Raw genomic sequence first — 22,737 nt, 5'->3', positions numbered from 1 at the left:
AATCACAAAATGTATTAATGTTCAGTTGCAGCAAATATTTAGAAATGAAAATAGAATGTTGGTCTTTTATTATAAAGAGGGTTATAGTGTACAGGTAGGAAAGTTGAGTTTACAGTTTAGTCTCCCTGAGAAGGATATATGTTTAAACTGTAAGCAACTATATGGACTATATATAGTGATCTATATGGATTTCAGTAAGGCGTTCGACAAGGTTCCCCATGGGAGACTGATTAGCAAGGTTATATCTCATGGAATACAGGGAGAACTAGCCATTTGGATACAGAACCGGCTCACAGGTAGAAGACAGAGGGTGGTGGTGGAGGGTTGTTTTTCAGACTGGAGGCCTGTGCCACAAGGATCGGTGCTGGGCCCTCTAATTTTTGTCATTTATATAAATGATTTGGATGCGAGCATAAGAGGTACAGTTAGTAAGTTTGCAGATGACACCAAAATTGGAGGTGCAGTGCACAGCGAAGAGGGTTACCTCAGATTACAACAGGATCTGGACCAGATGGGCTAATGGACTGAGAAGTGGCAGATGGAGTTTAATTCAGATAAATGCGAGGTGCTGCATTTTGGGAAAGCAAATCTTAGCAGGACTTATACACTTAATGGGAAGGTCCTAGGGAGTATTGCTGAACAAAGAGACCTTGGAGTGCAGGTTCATAGCTCCTTGAAAGTGGAGTCGCGGGTAGATAGGATAGTGAAAAAGGCGTTTGGTATGCTTTCCTTTATTGGTCAGAGTATTGAGTACAGGAGTTGGGAGGTCATGTTGTGGCTGTACAGGACATTGGTTAGGCCACTGTTGGAATATTTCGTGCAATTCTGGTCTCCTTCCTGTCGGAAAGATGTTGCGAAACTTGAAAGGGTTCAGGCAAGATTTACAAGGATGTTGCCAGGGTTGGAGGATCTGAGCTACAGGGAGAGGCTGAACGGGCTGGGACTGTTTTCCCTGGAGCGTCAGAGGCTGAGGGGTGACTTTATAGGTTTACAAAATTCGATTAGATTCCCTACAGCGTGGAAACAGGCCCTTCGGCCCAACAAGTCCACACCGACCCGTCGAAGCGCAACCCATCCAGACCCATTTCCCCTCAGACTAAAATACCTAATACTATGGGCAATTTAGCATGGCCAATTCACCTAACCTGCACATTTTTGGAATGTGGGAGGAAACCGGAGCACCCGGAGGAAACCCACGCAGACACAGGGAGAACGTGCAAACTCCACACAGTCAGTCGCCTGAGGCAGGAATTGAATCCAGGTCTCTGGCACTGTGAGGCAGCAGTGCTAACCACTGTGCCACCATGCCGCCCGATAGGATAGGATAAATAGACAAAGTCTTTTCCCTGGGGTCGGGGAGTCCAGAACTAGAGGGCATAGGTTTAGGTTTAGAGGGGAAAGATATAAAAGAGACCTAAGGGGCAACGTTTTCACACGAGGGTGGTACGTGTATGGGATGAGCTGCCAGAGGATGTGGTGGACGCTGGTACAATTGCAACATTTAAGAGGCATTTGGATGGGTATATGAATAGGAAGGGTTTGGAGGGATATGGGCCAGGTGCTGGCAGGTGGAACTAGATTGGGTTGGGATATTGGTCGGCATGGACGGGTTGGACCGAAGGGTCTGTTTCCATGCTGTACATCTCTCTGACTCAAGAAGACAGACACAATGGGAATGCAGGCCTTTGTCACGTGAGGAAAGATTAAAGTCTAGAAGAATGAAAGAATGATATATTTATGGGACAGACTAAAACCAGTTTTTTTTTAGATTAGATTAGATTACTTACAGTGTGGAAACAGGCCCTTCGACCCAACAAGTCCACACCGACCCGCCGAAGCGCAACCCACCCATACCCCTTCATCTACCCCTTACCTAACACTACTGGCAATTTAGCATGGCCAATTCACCTGACCTGCACATCTTTGGACTGTGGAAGGAAACCGGAGCACCCGGAGGAAACCCACGCAGACACGGGGAGAATGTGCAAACTCCACACAGTCAGTCGCCTGAGGCGGGAATTGAACCCGGGTCTCTGGCGCTGTGAAGCAGCAGTGCTAACCACTGTGCCACCGTGACGCACATAAATATTGAACTAAACCAATTTGTCCTGGTACAAGTTTAACAAAAGCCACAAGAGGATGCTATTGCATTGCTCCCTTCAAAATTTTACACAACTTACGTACATCTTGTTTTCTACTAGTGATAAATCTAACACAATCATTGGTGTCCTATTCCATGTTAATAATTTGATTTCTTTTTAAAAAAAAATCTTAAGTATGAACTGCAGTCTTTGCATTGGATAGAATTGCTATTACTCTACCCCTTAGTTTATCCCTCGTTTGAAGTTGCTGTCTCTTGCTGCAGCAGCAGACATATCCAAGCTGTCCAATACCTCATCCCAAAAGCCAGACTTCACCTTTGGACCAAGGCAGTGAACTGACTCTAGACAAAGCATAATATCGCTCAGCACTCTTCTCTCCTTTCACCACATGTTCCTATATATGTCCTTAACTGCAGGTACATGAGGGTACACCTCAAAAGTATTAAAAGCAAATACTGCATGTACAAGAAATCTGAAAAGCAGCAAGTTTTGAAAAGATTTGTAGCTCAGGTTGAGATTCTGGATGTAGGTTTGCTCGCTGAGCTGGAAGTTTCATTTTCAGACGTTTCGTCACCATACTAGGTAACATCATCAGTAAGCCTCCGGGTAAAGCACTGGTGGTATGGACCACTTTCTATTTGGGTGTTTAGGTTTCCTAGAGTTGGTCATTTCCTATGGTAATGTCATTTTCTGTTCTTTTTCTCATGATAGACTCCCAGTTGGAATGCCATGTTTCAAGGAATTCTCGTGAGTGTCTTTGTTTGGCTTGTCCTAGGATGAATGCGTTGTCCCAGGTGAAGTGGTGTCCTTCCTCATCTGTATGTAAGGATGCCAAGTGGTCTGAGTAATCTGGCAGTCATTTCCAAGATGTCTTTGATATAGGGGAGAGTGGCTAGGGTTTCTGGATGTGTTTTCTCTGCTTGTTTGAGTTTGTTGCTGAGAAAGCAGTGGACTGTGTTCATTGGGTATCCATTCTTTTTGAATACACTGTATAGGCGATTTTCCTCTGTCACTAACACCCAACTGATCAACCCATTTATATCACCCTGTAACCAAAGACCTCCTTCTTAATATTAATGAACTGGTCAATCTTTATATCACCCAGAAACTTACTTAGGGTCCTACCGCATGGAGACAGGCCCTTTGGCTCAAACTGGTCCATGCCGACCAAAATGTCCATCTACGCTAATCCCAATTCCCTGCATTTGGCCCATATCCTTTCAGTCAATGTATTTGTCCAAATGCCTTTTAAATGTTAATGTATCTGCCTCAACCACTTCTGCTAGCAGCTCATTCCATATATGTATCAACCTCTTAAAAAAAAAGTTGCCCCTCAGGTTCCCTTTTATTCTTTCCCCTCTGAAATTAAACTGATGCCCTCTAGTCTTCGATTCCCCAACCCTGGGAAAAAAGACTAACAATATTCACCGTATCCATGCCTCTCATGATTTTATACACCTCTATTAAGTCCCCCCTCAGTGTCCTATGCTCTAAAGAAAAAGGTCTTAGCTTGTCCAACCTCTCCCTATAACTCAGACCATTGAGTCCTGGCAACATCCATGTAAACTTCTTCTGTACTCCTTTCCAGATTAATAACGTCCTATAGCAAGGTGACCAAAGCTGAACACAAAACTCTAACTGTGGCCTCACCAACGTCCTGTACAACTGCAACATAACTTCCCAACTTCTATACTCATTGCCCTGACTGATGAAGGCCAATGTGCCAAAAGTCGTCTTCACTGCCCTGTCCACCTGTGACTCCACTTTCAGAGATCTCTTTGTTCCACTACACTCCTGAAGGCCTTACCATTCACCATGAAACTCCTACCTTGATGCAAGACCTCACACCTATCTATATTAAATTCTATTTGCCATTTCTCAGCCCAGTTCCCCAGCTGTTCAAGGTCCTGCTGCAATTTCTGATAACCTCCCTCACTGCTCACAATACCACCTATTTTAATGTCATCCGCAAACTTACTAATTATGCCTTGTACATTCTCAACCAAATCAGTGATATAGATAACAAACTGCATGACCCCTGAGGCACATCACTAATCACAGGCCTCAAATTCAACAAACATCCTTCCATTATTACTCTTTCCTACCTACCATCAAGCCAATTGTGTATCCAATTTGCCAGCTCCCCCGGACTCCACGCGATCTAACCTTTCAGAGCAGCCCACCATGTGGAACCTTATCAAAAGGCTTACTGAAATCCATATAGACTAAGTCTAAGCACCCTGCTCTTATCAACCTTCCTGGTCACTTCAAAGAACTCTAACAAATTTGTGAGGCATGACCTCTTATACACAAAGCCACGCTAACTACTCCGAATCAAACCCGGTCTTTCCAAATGCATGCATATCTTACCTCTCAGAATCTTCTCAAGTAACGTACCCACCACAGATGTTAGGCTTACTGGTCTATACTTCCGAGGTTTTTCATTGCAGCGTTCTTGAATAAGGGCAAAACATTCACTATCCTCCAGTCTTCTGGGACCTCACCCATGGCTAACGGTGATGCAAAAATATTAACCAGGATCCCACCAATTTCTTCTCTAGCTTCTTGCATTGTTCTTGCATATATCTGGTCAGGACTAGGAGATTTTGTCCTGTCCACTTTGATCCTTGAGTGGTCCTCTTCTTTCTCTAGTTATTAATCTTCCTTTAATATATTAAATAACCTCTATTGGATTCACCCTAATCTTCCCAGACAAAGCTGTTTTGTGCCTCCTTTTCGTCCTTCTGATTTCCTTCTTCAGTAAACTCCTGTATCCTCTATATACCTCCAGGGACTCTCTCTATCCCAGCTATCTGTAACTGAGCCATGCCTCCTTTTTTCTGGTGAAAGCCTCAATATCTCATCATTCAGGGTTCCCTATTCTTGCTAATCTTGCCTTTCACCCTCACAGGAACATGCTGGAAGTTATTACTGTCTCCCACACTCATGTATATTGTTTGTATATAAATAATGTACAAAAAAGGACCCAGCACTGATCCTTATCGTGTGCCTTTGGACACCTGCCTCCACACAAACAGCCTTCTCCAACCACCCTCTGTCTCCCACCAGTGAAGCAAGTTTGGATCCACCTGTTAAGTTACCCTGAATCCCATGTGCCTCTACCTTTGTGTGAAAGGCTTTGCTGAAATCCACAAAAACTACATCAAGTGTGTTACCCTCACCTACACACCTGACCACCACCTTGAAAAACTCAACCAAATTTGTTACGCATGCAGATGATCCCTGATCAAATTGTGCCTCTCCAAATGGAGATGAGATAAATTCTCTCCTTCAGAATTTTCCACACTACTGATTTAAGACTCACTAGTCTGTAATTCCCTTGTTATCTCCATCACACTTCTTGAAAAGCAGAACCACCTTAGCTATCCTCCAGTCCACCAGCACCTCTCATAGCCTGAGTGGAATTAAAAATGTGGGTCAAAGCCCTTGTAATTTCTTGCCTTGCCTCCCACAGCATTCAGGGATACAATTCATCCAGACTTGCAATTTGCCCATTGTTAAGCCTGCCAAACCTCCAATACCTCTACATTCCCTCTGTCAATCTGCTCAAAATCCTACAGTCCCTCTTCCCAAATTCTGCACCTACAACCTCCTCCTGAGTGAAGGTAAATGTGAAACACTCATTTAATATCCTGTCAATGTCTTTCAGCTCCACACAAACACACTGCCCTCTTGGTTCCTAATGGGCCCTACTTTCTCTCCCTGGTTATCCTCTTCCCTCTGCTACACTGAGAATATCTTGGGATTCTCCCTAATATTACCTGCCAATGTTTTTACATGTCCCTTCTTTGTTCTCCTAATTGTTAAAGTAAACCCCCTATACTACTTATATTCCACTAGGGTGTCCACTGTTTTGTTCCCTTTGCATCTTCTAGAAGCCTCTTCTTTCTTAGCCAGTCCTGAATATTCCTGGACACCAAGGATTTTCTGGGCTTGTTCCCGAAAGGGAACATGTTGGGCTGTACTATCTACATTCCCTTTCTGAACACCCTGGATTGTTCTGCTGTAGATTTTCCCCCAAGTTCCCAGTTTACTTTGGCCAGATCCTGCCTTATTTTAATAAATTCTGCCTTCCCCCTCAATGAAAAACCCTTTTTTTTTGGCATTTCATCTTTTTCCTTTTCCATAAACTTAAAATGTACAGTGTTGTGCTCATTGCCACTAAAACGCTGTCCACCTGTCTGGATTCACTCTTCCAAATTTAGCTCAGCACTGTACCTGTCCTTAACAGACATTGAACATGTTGACAGAAAACAACTCTCCTTGCCACTCTCGATGCTTCCTCCAAGTGTTTTCTCTCATCAACTGAGAGAGGACTATGTGTGGTAATCAGCAGGAGAATTATTTGCTCGCATTTCACCTGAAGCCATGAGACTTCCTGGGGTGTGGAGTCAATGTTTGGGACTTGCAGGGCAGCTCCTTACTGACTGTACATTCTGCTGGGTCAGATCTGCTGGTGAAACAGAACATATCCAGGGATGATGATTGGGAGTGTCTGGGACAACGTCTTTAAGGTACAATTCCATGAGTAGGAATGTCATGCTGCTGCTTGACTCGTCTGAGAGACAGTTGTCCCAATGTTGGCATTAGCCCCTAGTTATAAGAAGGATATTATTAAACTGGTTCAGAAGAGATTTACCAGAATGTTGCCAGGAATGGAAGGTTTGAGTTATGAAGAAAGACTGGATAAGTTTATAAAATAAATAGATAAATAAATAAATAAATAGATGGTGGTATTTGTATTTTCCCCTAGGATGGAGGTTTGCAAGACTAGAGGGCATATTTTTAAGGTGAGAGGAGAGAGATTTAAAAAAATACTTGGGGGGTAATTTTTTTTACACAGAGGATGGTCCAGCAGAAGTGGTGGATGTAGGTACAATTACAATGTTAAAAGACTTTTGGATCAATACACGAATAGGAAAAGTTTGGAAGGATATGGGCCAGGACCAGGCAGATGGGGCTAGTTCAGTTTGGGATTATGCTCAGCATGGACTAGTTGGACCGAAGGGTCTGTTTCCATGCTGTACAACTCATGGCTCTTAATCTTTCCCTTTTATGCTATGACTACCCCAATTAATATTGGGAAGTTGAAATCCCTTAATATAATTTCTAATTATTATCTGCTCCTCTACTGCCTGCTTTGGGGGCCTGCAATACATGCGAGCTTTGAGACTGCCCTTTATCTTCCAAAGTGCTACCCACAGACTCATTTGAAGATATATACTTAAGTAACAGACTTCTTAATTAATAATGCAGTATCATCTCCAATTTTTCACCCTTCCCTGTCTCGCCTGAAGATCCAATACCCCAGATTAATGAGTTGCCAATCCTGCGCCTTCCTGAAACACACCTATGTCTAAAAGATTGCAGTTTCACATGTCAATCCACACCCTTAAGCATCCTAGCATTAGAGGTCATACAGCCTCTTCTTACTCCTTTGTATCTCAACATAGCTGAACTCGCTGTTCTTTGGTTCCCTTACTAAAGTATGCTGTGGACTAACACTATGTCCCCTCCCAACAACACTAGCAAACCTTCCCACAAGGATGTTGGGCCTATTCTATTTCAGGTGCAGACTGCCCCACATATACAGATCCCAGCTTCCCCAGAAATGCTTCCAGCGACTAAGAGATCTAAAACCCTCCCTCCTGCATCAACTGTTGAGTCATGCATTCATCTGCTCTATTGTCCTATTTCTGTACTTGATAACATGTGGCATCAGGAGTAATTCAGACATTACTCCTTGGAGGTCCAGATTTTCAACCTATTGCTTAGCTCCCTGAATTCTTTAAGCATGCCTTCATTCCTCAGTCTACCTATAATCACTGTACCAACTTACCATCCTGTCCTTTCAGAATGCCTTGCAGCTGTTCAGTGACATTCCAGACCCTGGCACAGTGAGGGAACAGACCATCCTAGAGTCACATCTGTGATCACAGAAATGCTTGTCTGCACCTCTCACCATTGAGATACCTTTCATTATTTTCCTTGGATTCTTGGTCATCCCCTTGATCTGATAATTCTCAACTCCACTTTCAGCCTTTGTCTCATAAACCTTGATTCCCTTACTGATTGAAAATGTCTTTTTCAGCCTTGAAAATACTCACTGACCCAGCCTTAAAAGCCCTTTACAGTAAAGAATTTCACAGAATCACTACCCTCAGAGAAATCAATTCCTCCTCATTTCAGCTTAAATTTAAGAGATTGTGTCCTTTGGTCCTAGACTGTCCCACAAGGAGAAATAATCTCTCCATATATAACCTCTCAAGTCCAACATTCTTCTAGAGTACAAGTCCAACCTACACAACACATCCTTATAAGAAATATCATCTGTTCTTTGGGGGAGGGGGAGGTGGAGGTGGGGAGTTTTCAAAGTGAAGTGCCTTTCCTTAGCTAAGAGGACCAAAACCAGTGTTGCAGATGTGATTCAACTAGTGCCTTGTATAGCTTTAGCAAGACATCCTTATATTTATATTCCAATCTCTTTGAAACAAAGCCAACATTCTATTTGTCTTCCATGTCACCTGCAAAACTTAAGTTTCTGGGATCCATGCACAAACATCCCCAATCCCTTGGTGCTGAAGTTTTCTGCATCTTTCTGCATTTAAAATCAGATCTTCTTCCTGACAAATCCGTGATAGGGTTAGGGTTGGCATAACCTAACTTTCCCACGTTATATTCGAATTGTCAAGCTTTTGCTTACTCATTTACCTTTTATTTGTCTGCAGATTGTCAATGTCACCCTCACGACTTGCCTTCCCATTTATTTTTAGGTCATCTGCAAGCTTGGCTAAAAAGTGTTCACTTACCTCATCCAAGTCATGAATGTACATTGTAAATAATTGTGGGCCCGGCACTGATCCTTGAGGCACTCCAGTAGTTACAGGTCGCCATTTTAAAAATTCCCTCCTTAGCCCAACTCTCTTGTTAGCCACTCTTCCATCTTTACTAATATACTATCCCCAACACCATGGCATCTTAAGTAGACTTATTAGTAGTACCTTATTGAACACTTTTTGGAAAGCCAAATATTTACTGGCTCCCTTTTATCTATCTGCTCATTACCTCCATGAAGAATGTAATAAATTTGTCAGGCGTGGAAAGGAGTGAGAGGGAGGTAGGTAGTGCAGGAGTCTCCTGTTGCTATCCCTGTCTCAAGCAAGTATTGTGTTTTGGAAAATGTAACGCACTCTTAGGGGAATGTAGCACGAATAGCCAAGTTTCTGGTACTGAGTTGGCTGTAATATAATGAGGGGTACATCAGGTTCAAGTGATCGATTGTGACAGTGGACTCTCTAATCAGAGACACAGACAGACGCTTCTGTGGCCGACAGTGAGAAATCAGAGTGGTGTGTTGCCTTCCTGCTGCCAGGATCAAGGATATCTGGGAGAGAGTGCAGAATAATCTCAAAGGGTTATGGGACCAGCAGAAGGCCGTTGTACACATTGGAACAATTGACATAGGAAGGGAAAAGGACGAAATTCTGAAGGGAGAATATAGGAAGTTAGGCAGGAATTTAAAAAGGAAGTCCTTGAGAGTAGTAATATCTGAATTACTCCCAGTGCTATGAGCTAGTGAGGATAGGAATAGGTGGTTAGAGCAGATGAATGTGTGGCTGAGGAGCTGGTGCAGGTGAGAAGGATTCACATTTTTGGATAATTGGAATCTTTTCTGGGATAGAAGTGACCTGTACAAGAAGGATGGACTGCACCTTGGAAGGGGACTAATATCCTGGCAGGGAGATTTGCTAGAGTTGCTCAAGAGGATTTAAACTAGTAAGGTTGGGATGGGGGGGACCCAGGGAGACAGAGAGGAAAGAGATCAGTCTGAGACTGGTACACTTGGTAAAAAGGGGAAGTCAAACAGTCGGGGCAGGCAGGAACAAGGCAGAGAAGGAGTTAGGACTGAAACTGCATTTATGTCAATATAAGAGGCCTAACAGGGAAGGCAGACGAACTCAGGGCATGGTTAGGGACATGGGACTGGGATATCATAGCAATTCCAGAAACGTGGCTCAGGAATGGGAAGGACTGGCAGCTTAATGTTCCAGGGAGATTAGGAAGGTTGGCAAGAGAGGAGGGGGAGTGGCGTTTTTGATAAGGGATAGCATTATAGCTGTATTGAGGGAGGATATTCCCAGAAATACATCCAGGGAAGTTGCTTGAGTGGAACTGAGAAATAAGAAAGAGATGATCACCTTTTTTGGGATTATATTATAGACCCCCTAATAGTCAGCAAGAAATCGAGAAACAAATTTGTAATTTCAGTTATCTATAAGAATAATAGGGTGGTTATGGTAGGGGATTTTAACTTTCCAAACATAGACTGCGACTGCCATAGTAGTTGAAACTTTATTGCTGGAACAGCACAGCAGGTCAGGCAGCATCCAGGGAACAGGAGATTCGACGTTTCGGGCACAGGCCCTTCTTCAGGAATGAGCAGAGAGTGTTCAGCAGGAGAAGATAAAAGGTAGGGAGGAGGGACTTGGAGGAGGGGCATTGGAAATGTGATAGGTGGAAAGAGGTCAAGGTGAGGGTGATAGGTCGGAGTAGGATGAAGGCGGAGAGGTCAAGAAGAAGACTGCAGGTCAGGAAGGCGGTGCCGGGCTGGAGGGATTCGGCTGAGACAAGGTGGGGGGAGGGGGGATGAAGAAACTGGTGAAGTCCAAGTTCATCCCCTGTGGTTGGAGGGTTCCCAGTCGGAAGATAAGACGCTCCTCCTCCGACCGTCGCGTTGTTGTGGTTTGGCGGTGGATGAGTCCAATGACCTGCATATCCTCGGTGGAGTGGGAGGGGGAGTTGAAATGCTGTGCTACAGGGTGGTTGGGTTGGTTCGTCCGGGTGGCCCAGAGGTGCTCTCTGAATCGCTCCGCAAGTAGGCGGCCTGTCTCCCCAATATAGAGGAGGCCACACCGGCTGCAGCGGATGCAGTAGATGATGTGGGTGGAGGTGCAGGTGAATCTGTGGCGGATATGGAAGTTTCCTTTGGGGCCTTGGAGAGAAGTGAGGGGGGAGGTGTGGGCGCAAGTGTTGCACCTCCTGCGGTCCTTCTTCAAGGACCGCAATTTCCCCCCCGACGTGGTCGACGGTGCCCTCCACCGCATCTCCTCCACTTCCCGCTCCTCCGCCCTTATCTTCTCCTGCTGAACACTCTCTGCTCATTCCTGAAGAAGGGCCTGTGCCCGAAACGTCGAATCTCCTGTTCCCTGGATGCTGCCTGACCTGCTGTGCTGTTCCAGCAATAAAGTTTCAACTTTGATCTCCAGCATCTGCAGACCTCACTTTCTCCTCGAACACTGCCATAGTAGTATCAAGGGTTTAGATGGAGAGGAGTTTAAGTGTATATTAGAAAATTTTCTGATTCAGTACGTGGATGTACCTACTAGAGAAGGTGCAAAACTTGACATACTCCTGGGGAAATAAGGCTGGGCAGGTGACTGAGGTGTCAGTGGGAGAGCACATTGGGGCCTGCGAACTTAATTCTATTAGTTTTACAATAGTGATGGAAAAGGGTAGACAGAATCTAAAAGTTGATCGGGGGCAGATGTTCACAGGTAAAGAGTCAGATGGAAAATGGGAAGCCTTCAAAAATGAGAGTCCAGAGACAATATGTTTCCGTTAGGGGTGAAAGACAAGGCTGGTCGGTGTAGAGAATGCTGGATGACAAGAGAAATTGAGATTTTGGTGAAGAAAAAGAAAGAAGCAAATGTCAGGTATAGACAGGAGAGATTGAGTAAATCCTTAGAGTATAAAGGCAGTAGGAGTATGCTTAAGAGGGAAATCAGGAGGGTAAAAAGGGGACATGAGATAGCTTTGGCAAATAGGAGTAAGGAGAATCCAAAGGGATTTTATAAATACATTAAGGACAAAAGGCGAGAGAATAGGACCTCTCAAAGATCAGCAAGGCAATCTACATGCTAAATGACTATTTTGCATCATTTTTTACTATGAAGAAAGACATGGAAGATACAGAACATGGGGAAATAGATGGTCCATATATTACAGATGTGGTGGGGCTGTATGCCTTAAAATGCATAATGGTGAATACAACCCTCAAGAGAAAATGAGGAGCTGGAGCTGGAGATTAGAGTCAAAAATGTGGTGCTGGAAAAGCACAGCTGGTCAGGCAGCATCCGAGGAGCAGGACAGTCGATGTTTCAAACGTAAGCTCTTCATCGGGAAACCCCAGGATCTGACCAGGTGCATCCTAGAACCCTTTGGGATGCTAGGGAAGTGATTGCTGGGCCCCTTGCTGAGATACTTAGATCATCAATAATCATAGGTGAGGTGCCAGAAGACTGGAAATTAGCTAACGTGATGCTACTATTTAAGAAAGATGGTAAGGAAAAGCCAGGGAACTATGGACATTGGAGATGGGCAAGTTAGATTAGATTACATTACATTACATTACAGTGTGGAAACAGGCCCTTTCGGTCCAACAAGTCCACACCGACCCGCCGAAGTGCAACCCACCCATACCCCTACATTTACCCCTTACCTAACACTACGGGCAATTTAGCACGGCCAATTCACCTGATCTGCACATCTTTGGGTTGTTGGAAGGAATCCTGAGAGACAAGATTTCCATCTATTTGGATAGGCAAGGACAGATTAGGAATAGTCAGCATGGCTGTGTGCATGGGAAATCATGTCTCACTAACTTGATTGAGTATTTTGAAGACGTAACAAAGAGGATTGATGAGGACAGAGCAGTGGATGTGATCTATATGGACTTCAGCAAGGCGTTTGACACCGTTCCTCATGGTAGACTGGTTAGCAAGGTTAGATCACATGGAATATAGGGAGAACTAGCCATTTGGATACAGAACTGGCTTGAAGGTAGAAGACACAGGGTGGTGTTGGAGGGTTGCTTTTCAGACTGGAGGCCTGTGACCAGTGGAGTGCCACAAGGATCAGTGGTGGGTGCACTACTTTTCATCATTTATATAAATGATTTGGATGAACATAGGAGGTATTAGTTAGTAAGTTTGCAGATAACACCAAAATTGAACATGTAATGGACAACGAAAGAGGTTACTTCAGATTACAACAGAATCTTGATTAGATGGGCCAATGGGCCGAGGTGGCAGATGGAGTTTAAATTTAGATAATGCTAGGTGCTACATTTTGGAACAGCAAATCAGAGCAGGACTAATACACTTAATGGTAAGGTCTTGGGGAGTGTTGCTGAATGAAGAGACCTTAGAGTGCAGGTTTATAGTTTCTTGAAAGTAGAGTCTCAGATCGATAGGATAATAAAGGTGATGTTTAGTATGCTTTCTTTTATTGGTCAGAGCATCGAGTGTGAGAGTTCAGAGATCACATTGCAGCTATACAGGACATTGGTTAAGCCACTTTGCTAAAGAATAGTGTGCGCAATTCTGGTCTTCCTCAGATAGGAAGGACGTTGTGAAACTTGAAAGGGTTCAGACAAGATTTACAAGAATGTTGCCAGGATTGGAGGGTTTGAGCTTATAGAGAGAGGCTGAATAGGCTGGGCTGGTTTCCCTAGAGTGTCGGAGATTGAGGGATGACCTTAGAGGTTTAGAAGGTTATGAGGGACAAGGATAGGGTAAATAGAAGGCATAAGTTTAGGGTGAGGGGGAAAGATATAAAAGGGACCTATGGGGCAACCTTTTAGATTAGATTAGATTAGATTACTTACAGTGTGGAAACAGGCCCTTCGGTCCAACAAGTCCACACCGACCCGCCGAAGCGCAACCCACCCATACCCCTACATTTACCCCTTAAACCTAACACTACGGGCAATTTAGCATGGCCAATTCACCTGACCCGCACATCTTTGGACTGTGGGAGGAAACCGGAGCACCCGGAGGAAACCCACGCAGACACGGGGAGAACGTGCAAACTCCACACAGTCAGTCGCCTGAGTCGGGAATTGAACCCGGGTCTACAGGCGCTGTGAGGCAGCAGTGCTAACCACTGGGCCACCGTGCCGCCCACAAGAGGGTGATACATGTATGGAATGAGCTGCCAGAGAAAGTGGCAGAGGCTGGTACAATTGCAGTATTTAAAAGGCATTTGGATGGGTATATGAATAGGAAGGGTTTGGAGGGATATGGGCCAGGTGCTGGCAGGTGGGACTAGATATCCCAACCCAATCTAGTCGGCATTGATGAGTTGGTCAGAAAGTTCGGTTTCTGTACTATACATCTCTATGAAATCTGGCAGCATCTCAGGAAGTTCTAAGGAAGGATCACCAGACCGGAAACATTATCTCCGATTTCTCTTCACAAATGCGGCTAGACTTACTGAGCTTTGTCAGCAATTGCTGTTTCTGCTTCTGATCTACAGCATCCCCGGTTCTTTCGGTTTGAATTATGTCCAAGGTTGTTAAAGGAAGTCAGGAAGTAAATAGGGAATAAATGTTGTACCGTTATTCAAAAAAAATGTGGGAAGGGTAGACCAAATAATTATAAGCTAGTGAGTCTGACCTTGGTGCTGGACTAATTGTTCCAATCAGAGCATAGAAGCGACAGATTAATCAGGGATAGACAGCATAGTTTTGTTATGGGTCATGCCATGGTAAATGTGATTTGAATAATTAGTGGCATCACCCAGTTAGCATATGTCAATACTGCAGCATTACCACAACATTTCGGCATTACAGACGGAAAACATACTTCGTCCACGCATGAAGTAGTGGTTCTGCTCATACAGCTGATGCAGAAAGAGGCCATTTAGGAAGTTGCAGATCTCTGACCCAGTCAGGCGTGACACAAATAAATTCTTTACCATAGTGTCTAACAGGCCTGATGGAATGATTGTCCGCGTTGCAGGTTGATTTATTCTTGTTTGACGATTATCTGTATCAAAAACATGTTTACATATCACTTTCAGATCAGGAGAGGGTGTGAAGCTTAGTGATATCAAACACTTGAACGGATACAACCATAATATGCAAGACAACAGAATTAATACTTTGTACAAAACAAGTAAAAGCTTGTTAGGCACCTTGAACCAAAGGGTGATGTTTAAAGACCATACAAGCAGTGTTTTATTATTTATGAGCCTCAATATATTTTCACTGTTCATTCCTAGCCATAACGAGATCTGCATTTATAAACAGGCATGGTTATAACTGTGCTATCTGGTAAGACAATAACAACTTGCACTTACATTAATGCAATGAAATGTCCTAAAGCACTTCACAAACAAAATTTAACACAGACAGATCAGGACATAAAAGGACAAGTAGTCACACCAAGAGTTTAGTCAAAGAGGTAGGTCTCAGGGAGTGTCTTTTAGGGAGGGAATTCCAGATGTGAGAGCCCAGTCAGTTGAAGTCACAGCTATCAATTAGCAGAATAATGAAAATCAAAGCTGATCAAGAGGTTCAAGCTGGAATAATGCACAGATCTTGGGAGAGTTGTCCGCCTGGAATATATTAGACCAATAGGAATGGGCCAGGCTATGAAGGGATTTGAAGACAAGGATGAAGAATTTTAAAAATGAAGTTTTACTGGACCGGGAACCAATTCAGTGAAGACAGCAGAAATAGGTGAACCAATAAAAATATATGCAGCAGAGTTCTGGCTGAACTGAAGTTTATAAAGTGGGAACTGTGCTGTATAGGTTGTTATTTCTAAACTTTACTATTCTCAAAGGCATGATGATAGGCTGAGAAACAGAGGAGCTGAGGCAGGTATAGAGACAAAGGATGTTACAGAGATGGATGGATGTAATCTTGGTGTTGGACCATCAACTCAGGATCAAAAAGAATATGAAGGTTTGAACTTGGGAAAAAAGAAATTAAGAAGAAACCAGGGATACTTCTGTGAACAGAGCTAATGCAATAGCAGCAGAAAAAGTCATTGGATGTGAAATTCAATGTTTAGATAAGAATGGATTAGCTGGATAATGGTAGGGACACCTTGGAGAACAATGGTGTGGTCAACTATGTCAAAGATTGCTAACAGATTGAGACGAGGAAGGAGGAAATTTATCCTTGTTACAGTCACAGAGTGGAGAAAAGATGAGCATGCATTTGTGAGGTGACATGTTCAAGGATTCTAGAGACAAAGATACTTTGCAACGATACTGGAATCAAAGATGGATTTTTTTGAGACAGTATGTAATGACAGCAGATCTGAAGTTGGGGGCGGGAGGGGGGAACAATGACCTGGTAACATTCACTAAGGAAGACGGAGCTAGTAGGCGAGTTCACTGGTTAGCAGTTTAGCGGAAATAAAGTTGAGGGGATAGCAGATGGACAAGGACGCTACAAAGGACATGACCATGATGGGAGAGAAAAAACTGGCTTCAGATCTAGGGCTTTGGTGTAGTGGATATTGTAACTGGCCTAGGTTAATGCTCTGGAGAACAAGTAACTGAATAATGAAGGAATTTTAAACGTTCCTGCACTTATCACAGAATGTTTAGACTCCTGAATTGGGTACAGTGCACAGGCCATTCAGCCTGGCATGTTCCTGCAGCAGCAATTCTCCCACTGCCCTCCAAATTTCTCCTCTTCAACTAATTATCTATTTGTTGGAGGTGAGGGCAGAGGGGGCAGAATAGAAGACGTTGCAATGTGTCAGATAAGCCCTATTTGCATTCTAGAAAACTCCTGGAATAATGAGCAGTTTTAGCTGAGGAGAATTAGCTGAGGAATTCAATCTACATGAGTGTGCAGTGATCTACTTGCCAGGAAAATCAAGGTGAGGGATTACATGATGAATGGAAAGTCCTGGGAATCCTTGGTGAACACGGCCACCAGTCCTTGAAGATAGTGGGGGAGAGGTAGATAAAGTGGTTATGAAGGTGTACAAGATACCTGCCTTTATTAGCTGAGGCAGAGATTTTTGAGCGGGGAGGTAATGTATAAAGTATTGTTTAGACCACAGCAAGAATGTTGTGTGCAGTTCTGGAATCCACATTTTAGGAAGAATGTGACAGCACTGGAAAGGGCAAAGAAGATTTACCAGGATGCTGCCTGTGCTGGAGAGTTTTAGTTGCGAAAAGAGACTGAATAGACTGGGTTTGTTTTCCTTAGACAGAGGAGACAGAGAGGGAATATGAGTGAGATATAAAAAATTGAGGGACATAGATAAGAGAGACAGGAAGAAACCTTTCCCCTTGATGGAGGGATCAATGACCGGGGACAAAGATTGAAGACAAGAGGCAGAAGGTTTAGAGTAAATGTGAGGAAAAGCTTTTTCACCTGGTGGTAGGAATCTGAAACTCATTGCCTGTTAGGGTGGGAAAGACAGAAACCCTCATACTATAAGTAGTATTTAGATGTGCACTTGCAATGCCAAGGAATTCAAGACTATGGGCCAAGTGCTGGAAATTGGATTAGAGTAAATAGTTTTTGACCACTGAAACCTCGCAGGGCCAAATGGCCCATGGAAGTGCTACAGATTTCTATGACTTTATGTGAACAGGACCTGATGGTGCCTTAGGTGATCCTGCCAAGTGTGAATGTCTCAACCAGCTGTTCACCGTAAATGCTGAAGTCTGAGCTTATTAAATTTAAGGGAGCTGAAGTCAGCTGGGGATGAATCTTTACAATTCACTCATGGGTTATATGGGTCCCTGGTCAAACTATTGCATATTGCTTTTCTCAGCTGCCCTTGAGAAGGTGGTGGTGTTCCTTTGCGACTGGTGCCCTTTTCCTTCTAAACAGTGGTTGTCATACGTTTGAAAGGAGTGGTCTAAAGGATCTTTTGTGAATTTTGGCAGTGCATCTTGTAGATAGCACGCACTGCTGTTTCTGAGTGTCGATGGTGAACAGCCTGAATGTTTGTGGATGTGTTGCCAATCAAACAGGTTGCTTGTCCTGGTTGATCTCAAGTTTCTTGAGTGTTCTTGGAGCTGCATTCATTCAGACAAGTGGGGAATATTCAATCACACTCCTGACTTGTGCCATACAGATGGTGGACAGGCTGTGGGGAATGAGGTAGTGAGATATGTGTTTCCTAGCCTCTGATCTGTGCTTGTAGCCACAGTATTTATATAGGTAGCCCCATTCGGTTTCTGGTCCCAGAACGTTGATCATGGGGGATTTAATAATGGCAATACCAATGAATGTAAAGGGGCACTAGTTAGATTCTTGATTTTTGAAAGTGTTTGTTGCTTCGTATCTGTGTGCTGCGAATGTTACCTGCCACTTGTCAGCCTAAACTTGCACAACATGTCTTGCTACATTTGAACATGGACTGCTTCAGTGTCTGAGGAGATGTGAATGCTACTCATCAGCAAACAACCCCTCTTCTGAATTTACATTAGAGGAAAGATCAAAGCAACTGAAGATGGTTGGAAGGAGGATACGGGTTGCACCTGAACTGAAGAGGCACCAATATCCTGGGTGGAAGGTTTGTTAGAGCTCTTCGGAAGGGTTTAAACTAGTTTGGTAAGGTGATGGGAATTGGAGCGATGGATCAAAGGATGGGGTAACTGGTAAACAGGCATTTACAGCATGCAGAGAGTCTGTGAGGAAGGATAGACAATTGATAGGGCAAAGTTGCAGTCAGTGTAATGGGATGAAGTGTGTTTATTTTAACGCAAGTGTCAGGAATAAGGGTGATCAGCTTAGAGCATGGATCAGTACGTAGAGCTACAATGTTGTGGCCATTACGGAGACTTGGATATCACAGGGGCTGGAATAATTGTTGGATGTTCCAGGGTTTAGATGTTTCAAAAGGAATAGAGAGTGGGGGAAAAGAGGTGAGAGAGTAGCATTGCTAATCAGGGATAATGTTGCACCTACAGAAAGGGAGCAGTCACTTTACTGGGAGTGTCAGATCTCTCGATGGGAGTGCATTTTGGTGATAGTGTTCACAACTCCCTTACCTTTACTATAGTCATGGAGAGGGAGAGGATTAGATGGTATAGGAAAGTATTTAATTGGAGAAAGGGGAATTACAATGCTATTAGGCAGGAACCGTGTAGCATAAATTGGGAAGGGATATTCTCAGAGTATTGCACAGCAGAAGTGCAGAGGTTGTTTAGGGAGCATTTGCTGCAAGTGTTGGATAAGTTTGTCCCACTGAAGCAAGGAAGGGATGGTCGGGTAAAGGAACCTTGGATGATGAGATGTAGAACATTTAGTCAACAGGAAGAAGGAAGCTTACTTAAGGTTGAGGAAGCAAGGATCAGACAGGGCTCTAGAGGGTTACAAGGTGGCCAGGGAGGAACTGAAGAATTGAAGAGCTAGAAGGAGGCATGAAAACGCCTTGGCGGGTAGGATTAAGGAAAACCTTAAGGTGTTCTACACTTACGTGAGGAACAAGAGGATGGCTAGAGTGAGGATAGGGCCTATCAGGGATAGTGGAGGGAATTGTGCCTGGAGTCGGAGGATGTAGGGGAGATCCTTAATGAATACTTTGCTTCAGTATTCAGTAGTGAGAGCGACCTTGTCGTTTGTGAGGACAGCATGAAATGGACTGATTTGCTCAAACAGGTTGATGTTAAGGAGGTGGATGTGCTGAAAATTTTGAAAAACATGGAAATAGATAGGTTTCTTGATCTCGATAGGATATACCCAAGGTTACTATGGGAAACAAGGGCTGAGCCTTTGGCGATGATCTTTGCATCCTCACTGTCCACTGAAGTAGTACCAGATGATTGGATGGTGGCAAATGTTATTTCCTTATTCAAGAAAGGCAACAGGGATAACCCTGAGAATTACAGACCAGTCTTACATCAATGGTGAGCAAATTGTTGGAGAGGATTCTGTGAAACAGGATTTATGATTATTTGGAAAAGCACAGTTTGATTTGAGACAGTCAGCATGGCTTTGTGAGGGGAAAATAATGTCTCACAAGCCTTATTGAATTCTTTGAGGATGTGACAAAATACTGATGAAGGTAGAGCAGTGGATGTGGTGTATAGGGATTTTAGCTAGGCAGGTTCCCCATGGTAGACTTATTGACAAAGTAAGGAGGCATGGTTACAGGGAAATCTGTCAGTTTGGATACAGAATTGGCTGGCCCATGGAAGACAGAGGGTGGTGGTAAATGGAAAATATTCACCATGACCAGTGGTGTTTCATAGGGACACTGGGACCTCTGCACTTTGTGATTTTTATAAATTACTTAGATGAGGAAGTAGAAGGATGCATTAGTATATTTGTTGATGACACGAAGGTTGGTGGAGTTGTGGATAGTGTGGAGGGCTGTTGTATGTTGCAAGGGGATATTGACAAGATGCAGAACTCGGCTGAGAAGTGGCAGATTGAGTTCTACACAAAGAAGAGTGAAGTGATTCATTTTGGATGCAGATTACAGGATTAAAGGCAGGTTTCTTGGCAGTGTGGAGGAACAGAGGGATCTTGGGGTCAACATCCATCGATCCCTTAAAGTTTCCACCCAAGTTGATAGGGTTGTTAAGATGTAAGATGTGTTAGCTTTCATCAGCAGGGGGATTGAGTTTAAGAGCTGTACGTTTATGCTGCAGCTCTATACAGCCCTGGTTAGATGACAGTTGGAGTATTGTGTACAGTTCTGGTTGCCTCATTTATGAAGGATTTGGAAGCTTTAGAGAGGGTGCAGAGGCGATTTACCAGGATGCTGCCTGGACTGGAGGCCACGTCGTATAAAGAAAGGTTGAGGGAGCTTGGTCTTTTCTCATTGCAGCAAAGGAGGAATGAGAATGTACACTTGATCAAGGTGTACAAGATGGTGATGAGAAGCATAGATAGGGTGGATAGCCAGAGACGTTTTCCCAAGGCAGAAATGGCTATCACGAAGGGGCATAATTTTAAGGTGATTGGAGTAAGGTTTAGGGAAGTTGTCAGAGGTCAGTTCTTTACACAGAGGGTGTTAGGTGCATGGAATGTACGGCCGATGGTGGTAGTAGAGTCAGATATGTTAGTAACATTTAAGTGACACTTGGATAGGCACATGGATGACAGTAAAACGAATGGTGTGTAGCTTAGTTTGCTCTGAGTGTAAAGATAAAAGGTTGGTACAACATTGAAGGCCGTAGGGCCTGTACTGTTTTATATACTCTACAAGGAGCTCCTGCAGGGGTGTCCTGGAGCAGAGATGACTAATCTTGAACAACCACAATCACCTTCCTATGTGCCAGGTATGAATCCAACCAGTGGAAAGTTTGCCTTTGATATCCATTGATATCCACTTTTGTTAGGACTCCTTGGTTAAATGCGACCTTGATGTCAAGGGGATTCATACTCACCTCAACTCTGTAATTAAGCTCTTTTGTTCATGCTTGAACCAACATTGTAATGAAGTCAGAAGTTGAGTGGTCCTGGAGGAATATGTACTGGGTGTTGGTAAGCAGGCGCTGCTTGATAGTACAGCTATTTACACCTTCCATCACTTTACTAATGTTTGCAGGTAGACGAATGGGACGATAATTGACTGGGTTGGATTATCCTGTTAAGCTCAGGAGTACATTTCTTCACCACTATTTGGAATGTTGTCAGGGCCTATAGCCTTTGCAGTATCCAATGTCTCCAGTCATTTTTTGATATCATGTGGAGTGAATTGAATTAGCTGAAGATTGGCACCCTGAGATGCTGTAGGGCTTCTGGAAGAGACTCATCAGGATGAACGTAAGAGACAACAACTTTTTATTTTTTGGAATATAGACTGAAAATGAGAAAAAAAAAATGGACACTGCTTTAAAAGAGGAGGAAATAACAGGAATTTGCAGCTTTGGAAAAACAAGTGGAGCTAACTGATGCCTATGCAACAATGTTAATTTTGGGAATACTGTGTTCAGACAAAGCAGCAGCACCTGTTTATGTTCAGAGGAACTCTGCTCAGGCAGTCTTTTGAATTGTTTTTCAAATGCAACTATTTGTTATGAGTTCAGGAGAGCTCAGCATTACAATAAGCTTCTGATTAGCCAAGCTGCAGTTTAACACAGTTTAACAGAAGACAACACAGGCCCCAGCAAGTTATAATTTCGGCATCTCTCTCTCTCTCCTCCCTTTGTTCTTAAAGAAAGTGCCTCTCTAACTGTATTGGAAAAGCAGAGAAAAACTATATTCAGAGTTGCTGAAAGGAAGAATCTGAAGCTTACTGAGAAAAGAAAAACCTGGGTCCAAACACGAAACTAGTGAACAACAGGCGGATTATGGCGGTGCAAATAACACCAAAGCATCTCTGATGAATTAAAAGGATTGTATTTTGGACTGATGCGAAACAGCTGTGTTCTCCTGACTTTTCTCCTCAAAAAAAATTATGTTTTATGCCTTTTTCTTTTCAGTCTGTCTCGGAATTTGGGGGTAAAGTTAAATATTAGAAATCCTGATTTGGAGATGCCGGTGTTGGACTGGGGTGTACAAAGTTAAAAATCACAACACCAGGTTATAGTCCAACAGGTTTAATTGGAAGCACACTAGCTTTCAGAGCACTGCTCCTTCATCAGATGACTATCACCTGAAGGAGCATCGCTCCGAAAGCTAGTGTGCTTCCAATTAAACGTGTTGGACTATAACCTGGTGTTCTGTGATTTTTATATTAGAAATCCTATTCTTGTTCAAGTTAAGTATGTTACAAAAAAAAAGTTAATCTTTAATTACTACTTAAAGAATCTGGTATAATTTGCTTTTATCCTGGGTAGCAGTCAATGAGGCAAATAGGGATTTGTAGTAGTTTCGTTTAATCTTAACATTCATCTC

General features: G+C 43.5%; 1 protein-coding gene across 1 annotated transcript in view; it reads right to left on the bottom strand.

The window, feature by feature from the left end:
• The window catches only part of LOC122553857 (cytosolic phospholipase A2 zeta-like), a 138,464-nt gene that overhangs the window by 8,126 nt on the left and 107,601 nt on the right, over positions 1-22,737 (bottom strand). The window contains exon 17 of the mRNA XM_087990162.1: positions 14,768-14,950. Within this exon, the coding sequence (XP_087846288.1) occupies positions 14,768-14,950 (183 nt within the window). The remainder of the gene's footprint in view (positions 1-14,767; positions 14,951-22,737) is intronic.

This window comes from Chiloscyllium plagiosum, unplaced genomic scaffold (assembly GCF_037043375.1).
Source record: "Chiloscyllium plagiosum isolate Xiang-an unplaced genomic scaffold, Cpla_swu_hap1 HiC_scaffold_8, whole genome shotgun sequence".
Classification (NCBI taxonomy): Eukaryota; Metazoa; Chordata; class Chondrichthyes; order Orectolobiformes; family Hemiscylliidae; genus Chiloscyllium; species Chiloscyllium plagiosum.
Note: the sequence above shows the minus strand (reverse complement) of the source record. Positions and strands in the feature narration are given on the sequence as shown.